This window comes from Apodemus sylvaticus, chromosome 17 (genome assembly GCF_947179515.1).
Source record: "Apodemus sylvaticus chromosome 17, mApoSyl1.1, whole genome shotgun sequence".
NCBI lineage: Eukaryota > Metazoa > Chordata > Mammalia > Rodentia > Muridae > Apodemus > Apodemus sylvaticus.
Window position 1 is genome coordinate 5,163,571 of NC_067488.1, and position 14,089 is coordinate 5,177,659.

Below are 14,089 nucleotides of genomic sequence, written 5' to 3' on the forward strand. Positions count from 1 at the left end.
CAATGCTCTGAATGCAAGCATGAGCTGCCACAGTGATCTTTTTTTCCTTTTGAGACTTCCTGTCCTGATAAGAAGTGCAGAGATCAGCGTACTGAGTCTCTGCCCCATGGAGCATATGGTGGCGATAGGTTTTTGGTAGTCTTCCTTGATCTCTATTATGTTGCCTTCAAAATCCCACTGTTGGGCTGGAGAGATGGCTCAGTGCTTAAGAGCACTGACTGCTCTTCCAGAGGTCCTGAGTTTGATTCCCAGCAACCACATGGTGGCTCACAACCATCTGTAATGGGATCTGACGCCCTCTTCTGGTGTATCTGAGGACAGCAACAGTATGGTCATAAAAATCTATCAATCAATCAATCAATCAATTAATTTTTTTTTTGTTTTATTATTTTGTTTTTTTGAGACAGGGTTTCTCTGTGTAGCCCTGGCTGTCCTGAACTCACTCTGTAGACCAGACTGACCTCGAACTTAGAAATCCGCCTGCCTCTGCCTCCCAAGTGCTGGGATCAAAGGCGTGCGCCACTGCTGCCAGGCAGTTTGTGAAGTGGAGCTTTATTCTTATTCTACCCTGTCACTGGTCTGAACACACAGAAACTGCCTCGGCACCGGTGAAGCCCAGATCAGTTTGGGCGGAGGCGAGAACAGAGTGCAGGTTCTGAAGACTGTCCCGGTGAACCTCTGCCTCAGTCAGGACCACATGGAGAACTCGAAGCGGGAGCAGTACAGCGTGTCCATCACCGAGAGCCCGGCCGTCATCCCGGTGTCGGGCATCACGGTGGTGAAGGCCGAGGACTTCACGCCGGTGTTCATGGCGCCCCCGGTGCAGGTGCACTATCCCCGCGCGGACAGCGAGGAGCAGCGCGTGGTGATCTTCGAACAGACTCAGTACGACCTGCCCTCCATAGCCAGCCACAGCTCCTATCTCAAGGACGACCAGCGCAGCACGCCCGACAGCACCTACAGCGAGAGCTTCAAGGACGGCGCCTCGGAGGTGAGCGCCGGGCCCAGATCGCCCACCAGTGTCCACTTTCCACGCGCGATAGAGATTCATGAGATTGAGTTTAGCTACTCTTGTTATCTTTGACACTTTGTTGGTAATTTGGTATTTTGAAACACTTGGAGAAATATTTCTGTCTCGCCTCTTAGGTGGTATTTTGTTTTGATTTAATTTTTTACCAGGGGTTAGAAGAAGCTTATGTGGAACTTCTGGCTTTAAAGGGTTTGTCTCCTTGATCTTTTTTCAACTTTCCAAATGCTAGAAATGTTGCATGTCCACTCCTTTTGTAAAAACAGTGTAACTGGTGGGAGCTGTTGGTGGACTGAAGACCCCGAAATTTGTTGCATTTGCTTTCTAACAGATCGAGAGGTCAAATTCCTCTCAAACCCACAAATGTTACACAAGTACTTTTGTTTATCCACTTGTTTTAGATTCACAAGTTCTAAATGCATAAACTTAAAATTTTGATAATTATTTATGCCTGGCAGTCAATGTTGGAACCTCCACCTAGAAAGTGTTTACCCTAAAACGAACTTCTCTGACCTTGAAGTCAGCTGTCCCTTGGCTCCTGGCAGTGAGGAATCCTACTGTCAAGGTAGTGTTTCTTCTTTTAAAATTCCATGTAAATTGAACGGAATATATAATGTTCTACATTGTTGTCTTTCATTTATCATAGTTTTGGATTATTTATTTATTTATTATTTATTTATTCTTATGGGTAAACAGTTTTTCAATTGCAGGTCAAGTATTTCAAGGTGAATGCATATCACAGTTTATTTAAGAATCCATTTATTGGTGGGTATTGGCTTGCTTTCAGTTTGGGGTTATAATGCTTTCCTAAACAGACTGGTGTGTCTTTTGATAAGGCGGAGTCGTTCATTTTGTGTGGTGTCTGTGGCTGGAGTTGACTGCTGGGCCATGAGGTCTACGCGTGCCTTCCCGGTGCGTTCACAAAGCGTTTATAGCTTAGCTTCAGTCAGTGACGTGACAGTCGTTTCTGTTTTCCACACCCTTGCCAATACGTGTAGGATGATCAGTCTGCTTAACTTCAGGTATGGGAGTGGCCATTGGTGTCCATTCTGGTTTCAGTTTGCATTTCTCTGATACGTTGTGAGTCTGTGTGCTGGTTCACCTGACTCGTCTTTCCTTGTTGTGGAGTGTCTGTTCACGTTCACGTCTCTGGGCAATTTGTGTTTTTTCATTAAGTTGTTAAGGGTTCTTGAGGTAACAGGGATGGATATAAGCCTTCATCATCTGTATGTTTTTAATCCCAGAGTTCTTTTCTTTTTTTTTTTTTAAGAGTGAGTACAATTATAGCTGTCTTCAGACACACCAGAAGAGGGCATCAGATCCCATTACAGATGGTTGTGAGCCACCATGTGGTTGCTGGGAATTGAACTCAGGACCTCTGAAAGAGCAGGCAGTGCTACTTACCACTGAGCCATCTCTCCAGCCCTCCTTTTATTTTCTTAATTAGGTCATTTAAAGAGTATAGGTATATAAACAAATCTATTTTATCTAATCAAATTTGTCTTTTATAGTTGATGCTTTTAAATGTTAAGAATTTTTCCTAATGCATTGTCTCAACAATTTTCTCATTGTGTGTTCATGTGTGTGTGTGTCTAAACCAATGTATTAACAATTTTCTCATGTGTGTGGTTAAACCAATATCTCAACAATTTTCTTGTATGTGCATTTCTAGACAGGTGGTAGTTTCTTCCTTAGATATAGCTTTCTGATCCACTTAAAAATAATTTTTGTTTTTTGTTTTTTGTTTTTTTTTTTGGATTTGGTTTTTTCGAGATAGGGTTTCTCTGTATAGCCCTGGCTGTCCTGGAACTCACTCTGTAGACCAGGCTGGCCTCCAACTCAGAAATCCGCCTGCCTCTGCCTCCCAGAGTGCTAGGATTACAGGCGTGCGCCACCACCGCCCGGCTTTAAAAATAATTTTATAATTTTATTTCTAAATTCATTTTTTTATTTTTTTGGAAACAGGATTTATATACAGCCCTGACTCTCTTGGAAATTGAACTGATACATTGGTGCATGCTTTCAATCCTAGCAGTTTGAGGACATTATAATAACATAATATTATAATATAATAATTTGCATTATTATTATTATTATTATTAATTATTATTATTACTATTATAAGACAGGTTTTCCCTGTGTAGCCCAGGAACTCATTCGGTAGACTAGGTTAGTCTCAGACTTACAGAGATCTGATTGCTGGGATTGAATGTATGCACCACCACTTCCTGGTCTAAGTAGTATTTTTTGGCATGTATGTGCATATGTGCATTCATGTGTGCACATGCAGGTGGAGGTCAGAGCACAGCTTTTGAGAGTCCTTCCTTTCTTTCTACCATGTGGATCTTGGAGATTGAACTCAGCTTGTCAGACTTAGCACCCCCCACCCCCCACCTGCTGAGCCCTCTCATAACATGAAGCAAGGCTCGAGGTCCCATTGTATACCCATATATACTGGCGTTGTGCCAGTGCCATTTATTGATTTTTTGAGAAGATATTCTTGTGTCCATTTACTTGCCATGAAATCTTCCTAGAATATCTACTGATGATCTCTTTGTGGACCACATCTCGGATTCTTGACCCAGAATGGGCAATGAATTTATGCTTATGTCATTCAGGGCAGTGCCTCAGACGAGAAATAAATCCCGGTGGCTTTTGATTCTCAGCTTATCTGGGCCTGTAAAAGTAGGGTGTGGGGGACCGCTGTTTCCCAAGGCGAGACAAGTAACAGTGGCAGATACTGAGTGTCCTCACCTGGCTTCCTGTTCCGAGTCACTGGGACAGAAACACCCAGGAGCCACAGGCCACATCTGATGATGGCTACCTATACTGTTACAGGGCAGAAGGGAGACCGGGCTGCATACATGTGACAGATGGCTAGGCTGCATACGTGTGACTGATGGCTAGGCTGCATACATGTGACTGATGGCTAGGCTGCATACATGTGACAGATGGCTAGGCTGCATACATGTGACAGATGGCTAGGCTGCATACATGTAACTGATGGCTAGGCTGCATACATGTGACTGATGGCTAGGCTGCATACATGTGACAGATGGCTAGGCTGCATACATGTGACTGATGGCTAGGCTGCATACATGTGACAGATGGCTAGGCTGCATACGTGTGACAGATGGCTAGGCTGCATACATGTGACAGATGGCTAGGCTGCATACATGTGACAGATGGCTAGGCTGCATACATGTGACAGATGGCTAGGCTGCATACATGTGACAGATGGCTAGGCTGCATACGTGTGACAGATGGCTAGGCTGCATACATGTGACAGATGGCTAGGCTGCATACATGTGACAGATGGCTAGGCTGCATACATGTGACAGATGGCTAGGCTGCATACATGTGACAGATGGCTAGGCTGCATACATGTGACAGATGGCTAGGCTGCATACATGTGACAGATGGCTAGGCTGCATACATGTGACAGATGGCTAGGCTGCATACGTGTGACAGATGGCTACATACAAGTGATGGGTGATAGTTTTCTTTGGTGACAGCCTCTGCCTTGTAATAGTAAATTCACTCTCAGTTCTGGAGGTGGATTTGTTCATGAGGGCTGCCCTCGTGACCCATCTCTCAATATTCCTGTGTTGGAGATCAAGTTTTTACCCGTCACACCACAGCAGCAGCTCTGCCTGACAATCATGATCGTCATCTGTGTTTTCTCAGTGAGGGAGGTAGGCAGAAAGGGCACTAATATTAGTCATTGCATCCAGTAGGCAAGGTGTCTTCTCCAGTGCCTAGACTCCCACCTCTCCGTTCAGGAGAAGAGTCTGGTCTTACAGAGAGTCTCATTAATTCTACCGCACAAGACAATGACCTACCCAATGTTTGTTTAGACTCTTAATATTCCTTACCTATCTCTACAGATACTAGTTATCTTTCAGGTAGGGACCAGAGACACAACATGTTGGCCAGCAGCAGTAGCTCTCAAAGGGGCACTAGTAACTCCCCCACCCACCGCTGGCCTCATGCTAAGGAGTGCCTGTTCTGTTCTCTGAACTCCAGAGTGACCTCAGTCAGAGCTAAGCTCTCTGCCCTCGGGGGCTATCATATATCTTTAAATTTGGTAGTTTTACAATTACACTTTTAATGACCTTGTAATAAAAAGGAAAAAAAATCTGCCATTCTGCTTCTTAGGTGACACCGTGTAAGATCCACAAGGGCCTTTTGTAGTTTTTAAACAAGTAGGGGATCTTGTAGTCTGATAGTGTTGAATACTTGACTCGCCCCCAAGCACTCAGGGAATGTTTTGGAGAAAAGCAAAGAGATGAAACCATCTTTCAGTCCCATGGGAGGTCTGTGACGTTCCACGGGAGGATCGCCATTGGTGTGGACATGTTTGTCCCAAAAAGGTGTGTGGATGTGGACCAGGCACTGTCAAATATGTGGGGGATATGTTATCACATATGAGCGTGGGTTACATAAAGAAGGTTGTGAGGGGAAACTGTTGTACTGGGGGCTTATTCTGGAGTCTTTGCATTAGCAAGCTTGCTGGAAAAGCGGGAAGGGAAGCTCTGCTCACCCCAGTCAGCTGCTCTCTGCTCTCAGAGAAATCAGTGTTTGCTTTGCAGACTGTATTTCTGCTGAGGTGAACTGAGTTGCGTGATCTGTGGACCTGTGATCTCTGTGGATCCATGATCTCTAGCCATCTCTTGCCAGGTGGTTGAGCATGAATGTGAAGTTGTTCACCAGGAAAAGTTGATTAAGGAAAACTTGTCTAAAAACCGGTGCTTCTTTACAGTAAACTGAAAAGAGTCGTCGTGTTCATTTGTCATTGGGGAGTAGAGGGGGTGGGGTGGGGTGGGATCTCTGTAATTGTCGCATGAGTCTGCCGTAGCTGGCTAGGGGTGTCTTTGCTCAGAAGAGCTGTGGCTCCTGTGGGTAGGTGTGCTGGTGTGAACATTTGTTCAGTCTGCTAAGGATGTTACCTCTCTTATGTTAGTCGTGCTTGTGTTACACTGGAAGCATCAATGTTAGGAAGCCAGGAAATAGTATGGGCTCCAGTCCTTGGCTGTGATGTACTGTTGCACACTGCTCTAACACCTGATAACAGTTTGTAGTGGGGATGGAACTCGGCCCTGCACATGCTAGGATGTAGCTCACATCCTAGCCCTATCTATCTATCTATCTATCTATCTATCTATCTATCTATCTATCTATCTATTATTTTATGAGTATGATTAATACTCCTCTATGGACTAAAATGGGACCTGTTCTGAGCTTTTTTGTTTGTTTGTTTGTTTTTTGTTGTTTTAGCTTTTCAGCTCTTTTTTTTTAAATTTATTTATTTCATTTATATGAGCACACTGTAGCTGTCTTCAGACATACCAGAAGAGGACATCAGATCCCATTACAGATGGTTGTGAGCTACCATGTGGTTGCTAGGAATTGAACTTAGGACCTCTGGAAGAGCATTCCTCAGTGGCTTAACCACTGAGCCATCTCACCAGTCCTTAAGTCTTTTTTTTTTTTTTCAAAAAAAAAAAAGATTTACTTATTATATACACAGTGTTGTGCCTGCATGTATGCCTGTACAACAAAGGGGGGAACCAGATCTCATTATAGATGGTTGTGAGCTACCATGTGGTTGCTGGGATTTGAACTCAGGACCTCTGGAAGAGCAGTCGGTTCTCTTAACCTCATCTGTCCAGCCCCACATACTATGTTGTGATCACTGTTTCCCTCCCTCATGTCCTCCTGGTCTTTCCCCACCTCCTCATTCGTCCAGCACCGTGACTTTTCCTCTTTAGAAAGGAATCAGGCAAATAAAACAAACCAGAATAAAACAAAGCAAACAGACGGAGGGGAGGAAAAAAACCTAAAGAAAAGCACAAGAAACACAAACACATGTAGACATACACACATAGACACGTGTACACACACATGTAGATACACATACCACACACATACATATGTAGACATGTAATGCACACATGTAGATACATACATGTAGACACATACATACAAGCACACACACATAGACACACATGCGCGCGCGCACGCGCACACACACACACACACACACACATGCACACCTGTAGACACACACACATATTCACACATGTGAGGGGGAGTGGGGAGAATGAGAGAGAGAGATCCCATAAAAACACAAAAATTGAAAACTATAATATTTAAGTCAAGGATCAGAATGTTAAAAAAATATTAAAGATGCACAAACAAAGCATTATGAAAGGAAAATCCCCCAAAATACCATTGAGTTGTTTTGAGCTAGCTGGTCATGTCCTGCACTTACATGAAGCTGGGCATGGCCTGCACTTACATGTGGTTTGTATGCTCACTATCACACATGTTTTACTGACTCCAGATGAGTGCAGAATCTGTTGATGTTTTGCACTGTGGTAAGGTACAGTGATCTGTGTCTACTGGCCTTTTTATCATGCTGTAAGTAACACTCAAAGAGTGGTTGACCCTGACAACTGTGATCAGAAACCCCAATGAAGCATTTGGATTCTAGTTCTCAATCCTAAATCACTGTGTTCATGCAGCCTACAAGTCACCATGTAAATGAGTGCGATGGTTCCTAAGTGGACTGTTTACTTACTATTTATTTATTTATTTATTTATTTATTTATTTATTTATTTAGACAGGGTTTTTCTTGTAACACCCCTGACTGTCTTAGAACCTGCTCTGTAGGCCAGGTTGGCCTTGAACTTATAGAGCAAGATCCACTTGCCGGGATCAAAGGCATGAGCCATCCACCACCCAGCTTCGCTCATTTTTTAAAAAAAGATTATAAAGATACTTAGCCCTTCTGTCATGGTTAATATCATTTGGTGGCTTTACTGCAGCTCCTGTGTTGTGTCTAAATATCTATTATTGGTTTCTACTCCGCTTCAGACCATATTGTTCCCAGATAAAAAACACAGAAACCTCTCAATTTACAATAAGCAAAAAAGTGCCGGCGCTGGGCAGATAGCAAGCTTCGCTGCCTCCTCCCCGTGGCATTCCCTGGGCTATCACTTGCCGGGTTCTCTTTGGGCGGCTCCTGCTCCATCAGACCAGCCTCACGGCAAGGATCTACCTACCCCATGGAGACTTCTCTCCTTCTCTCCTCCTCTCCGTGCCTCTCCTCATCCCTGCCCAAGACCCAGCCTTGAAAATTTTGCTTCACCTCCCTCTCTCTCTTCTTGCCCAGAGGCAAGGTTTATACAACAAAAGCTGGTGTCCCCAAAATATGGGGATCTCCCCGTGGGGGGTGGGCGGTAGATCTTGGGGGCCATTGTTTAACATTTGAATATGTTGCAGCACCAGACCAACCATCACATTTGGCCCAAACACATTTGGGTGTTTTTTCTTTTTTCTTTTTTTTTCTTGCACATAGACATTTACATACTGGAGAAGTCTGCTTTGTCTGCATTAATTTTCAGTCCGTGGCAGTGTATAAACCTTGCCACTGGGCAAGTCTAAGTTCTCACAGCATCATATGTTCTCGCATCATTTGAGAGAGAAAAAACAGGGCCTTCGTGAGTCCAGTGTGTTGAGCCTCTGTCCTGTCCTTAGGCTACCAAGCTTGATGGCACACAGTGATTCACACAGTGATTCACACAGCCCTGCTCAGTAACAGGCTCGCAGTGGTTGTTGGGATTGTTGCAGCGTCCTTGAAGCAACCTTGGAAATTCATCCTTCCATTAAAGTCAAAATTTCCTAATTATTTTAACTTATTTTAACAATGAACATTTTCTTTTGTGCATTCCAATAGGGTAAGTTGACAGCCAGATTTAACATCTTATTGCTTAAACTGTGGTTATTTGACTGGGTAACCGAACCTTTACGGCACACATGGCTGGCGGCTAGTCCTGGACTGTCAGTTGCCTCCCCCCCTTCATCTGATGGAGACTGTGTGGGGCTCTGTGTGTGCTCCATGTTTGTGCTGGTCTCTTTGCCTTCACTCATGGTGCCTCTTTACTTTAATTACCTTCTCCCAGCCTCCTCTGTCAACCTAGGTTCTTCTTAGCTTTGGGATCAGACTGCAGTCCACAGATTGTTTTCTCTGCTAATGCCCACTCTATGCGTTTTCTCTAGGATACAGGAACGAATGCATGACCCAACATGGACTTCCATGCATAGTAGTCTGTTGTATTTTAGCTTACTTTGTTGTTCTTTGTTGTTGCTTCTTATGTGAATTTATTCCTCTCAACCAATTTTTAAAAAAAGATTTATTATGTACACAGTGTTCTGCCTACAGGCTGGAAGAGGGCACCAGATGCCATTACAGATGGTTGTGAGCCTCCATGTGGTTGCTGGGAATTGAACTCAGGACCTCTAGAAGAGCAGTCAGCGCTCTTAATTGCCAAGCCATCTCTATAATCGGTCTTCCATTAATTTTGATTTTGTGGCTTTTGACATAAGGTGTTAGAGACAACCAGAACTTGACAACAGTGGTCTGTTGGAAGGCACAGCACATGGCACCTGCACATATCTTGGAAATACACCGATTTTCCTTTTCCTGGGGATGATAAAATGAAACTCCAGGATTTGGTTACTACTATTGTTATTATTTTACATTTAAAAAATTGTAATATTTGCATATATTCTCAGCCTATTTGTATTAATTCTACCATTTAAAATTTTCAGAAATTTCGGAGTACTTCTGTTGGTGCTGACGAGTATACGTATGACCAGACGGGGAGGTAGGTCTCCAGGAGATGCATTTAATTGACAGACTTTGAACATTTTTGCTTTATTGTTTTATGCCTAAGGTGTTTTGCCTGCATGCATGTCTGTGTACCTTGGTGCCTGTGGAGGCCAGAGGAGGGTGTCAGATCCCCTGAAACTGAAGTTGCAGATGACTGTGAGCTGTCATGTTTGTTCTGGGAATCAAACCTGGGTCCTCTAGAGAAGTAGCCAGTGCTCTAGCCACGGAACCGTCTCTACAGCCCCAAACCTCAGATTTTTATCAAATAAGAGGGTTTTTTTTTAAAACCTTAAATGATTTTTAACTCTAAAAGTCAAAATGTAAATAAAACATTTTAAAAGTTTCTACCATAGAAAGTAGAGTCCCTGTAATCCTGTAAGTGGGACATTTTAAAAGACCGTGTTTGTGAGCCATTTTTGCTCCAAGTCCTTTGAAGTCCCAGCGGAGAGGAACTGTTGATTCAGGAAGTATAGAGTTAATTCATAGCCTCCTTCTGTGGCTTATCCCACAGTGGAACCAAAAACAAACATTTCTAAAAGAACAAATTGAATAAAAAAGACAAGGTTCTTACCTATTATTAATTTTAAACAATCAGAATTAGAAAAGTCAACGATTCTGTTATAAATTACATCTTAAAAACAGGAGAGGAAAGCCGGGTGGTAGTGGCACACGCCTTTAATCCCAGCACTCTGGGAGGCAGAGGCAGGCAGATTTCTGAGTTCGAGGCCAGCCTGGTCTATAGAGTGAGCTCCAGGACAGTCAGGGCTACACAGAGAAACCCTGTCTTGAAAAAACCAAATCCATAAAACAAACCAAAAAAACGAAAAAAAAAAAAAAAACCCAACTTTATTTGTAAAGCCATGCAGTGATCCATTTGTTACAAGCCGTCACCCACAAGCCCCTGACTTGGAGTAGGAGCTTGGCGTGAATCCTTCTGCAGGTTTCCAAACAGGAAACGACCAGTTTTACCCCCCCGTGCTGTGATGTCAGCCATTAGAGGTCAGAGGTAGATGCTCCGAGCTCCAGGGCACTTGTGGCTAGACACAAAGAAAACCAGGCAAACGCAGAGGCTGGAGGGGAGCTCTGCTGTTGTTCTTAGGACAAAAGTGGGGACTTATGTCTAAGGCTGAATTCCCAAGATCTTGGGTGTGAGTTTGCCTAGCATATCCTGGACTTTCTCCCCACTTAAAACCATCTAGTTTACGGGCCACGGTTAAATGTATATTGTACCACCTGACCTTTGGTTTGGACTTACTCCTCTTCTGTATTCCATATTTTGTCTTTTAATATTTGTTAATAGTCAATATTTGTTAATATTCACATAAAATACTGAAACTGCTCAGGAAGGGAGAAATGTCCAGTTAGTGAACTGACTGCTCTGTGTCTTCTCTTCACAGCGGTACATTTCAGTACACCCTGGAAGCCACCAAATCTCTCCGCCAGAAGCAGGGAGAGGGTCCCATGACCTACCTCAACAAGGGACAGTTCTACGCCGTCACACTCAGTGAGACTGGAGACAACAAGTGCTTCCGACACCCCATCAGCAAAGTCAGGGTACGGGCCTCATTTCTTAGAGTAAAACTCTGGGTTGGCCAGAGGAATGGAATTGCGTGGAGAAAAATTCCAAAATAAATAACTCAGAAAGCTTGGTGCGAGAGAGCCTATTGCTCAGAGTTTATCATTTTAATCAGTAACCAATAAACCCCAGGGGAGCAACTTGGCTAAACACGCTTTTTCACTGCACCAAGGAATCCCCTTGCCTCTTTCATGGCTTGTAGGCTGTGCAGTTGCTTCCAGCTGATCTCTAGATTAGGGCATGTTTGTGGGCGCAGTGTAGCAGAGAGTGTTTTCTGCCGCGTCTTGGACCGTGTACAACCCTTACAAAGCCATCTGCAGAGGTGTGATTCCCCCCAGCAGTAGCTTGGAGGGACTTCAGATTCATGAGTAGTAATCTCATTTGTGGGAAATGACATGAAAATTGTCACTGTCTGCTTTGGAGGCATGCCAATATCTGTCTGGTATGCCCTCTACTGCCAACAGGGAGGTGATAGGTAATCCATCTCTACTTCAAAAAAAAAAAAAAAAAAAACTTACAGCGGAGGTTAGAAAGGGTTTGGAGGACTTTGTTGCAATATAGATTTTCCTGCTCTCTTCTAAACTGCTCCATGCCATGGGTCTGTGGTCCCCAGATCACCAGATTCTGTCCATAGATGCGTCCTACTAAGCGTTTTCAGCTTGAGAATTAGGGAACCACGGCATGTCCAGAGCACAGTGGCCCCACCACATATAGGCCAAGTCCCCAAGCAAGGTGAGCTCATTGGTGGTCAGAAGGCGCCCAGGTTACTCTGTGACCAGGACCATGTGGAGGACATACAGTATCAACAAAGAAGGCATTGCATCAACAAGTCTCACCTTGCTGGTGTCTTCTTTGTATGGGATTGCACTAGGCACTGGATGTCTAATAACTTATTGAAATTAAACCACAGCCCGTTTTAATAGTAATGGTGAAGCACGTTCTATTACAGTACTATATGTAAGACTAGGCTTTCAGGACTAAGAAGTGAGGTAACTTAGATGGGAGGGACTGCTGGGATCCGCCCCAGGCTGCCAGCTTCCTGACTGACTCTTCAGGCCTGAGTATGAGCTGTAGAGTGCTGTGCTTGCCCAGGGGTTTCTACTCCTAGTCTAGTGAGACTTTGGGTTCCATCTCCAGCACCACCAAGAAAGCCAAGTACAGCTAGAAGCAGTGCTCTGTGGAGCTTCCTGGAGGGGTAGAAAGCAGAGAATATTCTTAATCCACACCTGGGTATCTGGGATAACACATGGGATACAGTTTAATCATACATGTACAAGCGCCACACAGCCATCGCTCTGAAAAGGTGGCAGCTATGTAAGTGACATCAGTTTGGCCTCTTCCAGTGGTTCCACTTTGGCCATGATCATGGAAATTTAAAACTGGGTACGGTGGTACATATCTTTAATTCCAACACTGGGGAGGTAGAGGCAGAGGCAGGCAGATATCTGAAAGTTTGAGACCAGCCTGGTGAATAAAGTGAGTTCCAGTGTAGCCAGGGTTGCTAAACAATTTTCTGGAAAAATCAAAACCACACACACACACACACACACACACACACACACAAACACGTACCAAAAACAAAAAAAACCCCAAAAAACGAAAACAAGAAAGAACTGGTTATTATGGAAATTTTATCTCCTTTTGTTCCATTTTGCTGGGAATGTGATCTGAACCTTATGTCTATAATCCCATCATTCTGGAGCCTGCGGCAGGGTCATATTGGCCTCTATTCCAAAATGACAGCCACTGTATGTAAATTTATGCAAATGATGTCTGTAATTTAGAACTGAAGAGAGGTTTAGATTTTTTTTTTTAAGATTTATTTATTTTGTATGAGTACACTATAACTGTCTTCAGACACACCAGAAGAGGGCACCAGATCCCATTACAGATGGTTGTGAGCCACCATGTGGTTGCTGGGAATCGAACTCAGGACCTCTGGAAGAGCAGTCAGTGCTCTTAACCATTGAACTATCTCTCCTGCCCAAGGTTTAGATTCTTATTTCTGTGAAATAGAATTAGTTGCTCTAGCTCTTGTAAAGAACAGCCATGTTTTGTTGAAGTGTATAGCTGCCCTTATACTTTGGGGTTATGAGTTATCTGACATTTGAAATATGTTTACCAATATGAGTTTGTCTCCTAGCATTTCTGTGTTTCCTGTGCAATTCTCTTATTACCTGCTCCATCCCAGCCTGAGACACTTCCCTAGGCGAGAGATGGATGTCTGGTTCTTTACAAATGGCACCAATTCCATTTAAAACTGCAGGTTTCAGCCGTGTTTATTCCCCATGGAAGCCAAATGCTTTTCAGTTTTGAGCTAACCCCACAAAATACCAACTGCGCCAAAGACTACTTCATCGGTTGTCATGATGCTGTGATGGGAATGATGAAGGGTTTTGATTCTATTCATGCTGTTTCCAGTTTGTGTGTATGTGTGGGTGTCTGCATACATGCACAAATACCCACAAGGAAGATAGCTTCAGAAGTTGGTTCTCTTCTTTCCACCCTATGCATCTCAACGATCTAACTCAGGCCGCCAGGCTTGAGACAAACAACTCATTGAGGCTTTCATTTCCTTGCAGCATTCTCTGGATTTGGGGGTAGGAGGGTAGGGGGTAGGAGGGTAGAGTTTCTCTGTGTAGCCCTGGCTGCCCTGCAGACTCATCTGGCTCAGACCCAGATCCTTCTGTCTCTGGTTTCTGAGGACTGGGATTCAAGGCAGGAGCCACCATGCCACCATGCCTGGCTCTGGTTAGAATTGCCGGAAGTGGAAACCACGTGAGTCAGCAGAGGATAATGGCCGCCTAC

The 14,089-nt window shown here is 44.0% G+C and overlaps 1 protein-coding gene across 1 annotated transcript in view; it reads left to right on the plus strand.

Moving 5' to 3' along the window:
- Positions 1 to 14,089, plus strand: part of Grhl2 (grainyhead like transcription factor 2) — a 102,292-nt gene that overhangs the window by 14,577 nt on the left and 73,626 nt on the right. The window contains exons 4-6 of the mRNA XM_052161447.1: positions 592 to 991; positions 9,645 to 9,700; positions 11,103 to 11,259. Of these exons, the coding sequence (XP_052017407.1) occupies positions 592 to 991; positions 9,645 to 9,700; positions 11,103 to 11,259 (613 nt within the window). The remainder of the gene's footprint in view (positions 1 to 591; positions 992 to 9,644; positions 9,701 to 11,102; positions 11,260 to 14,089) is intronic.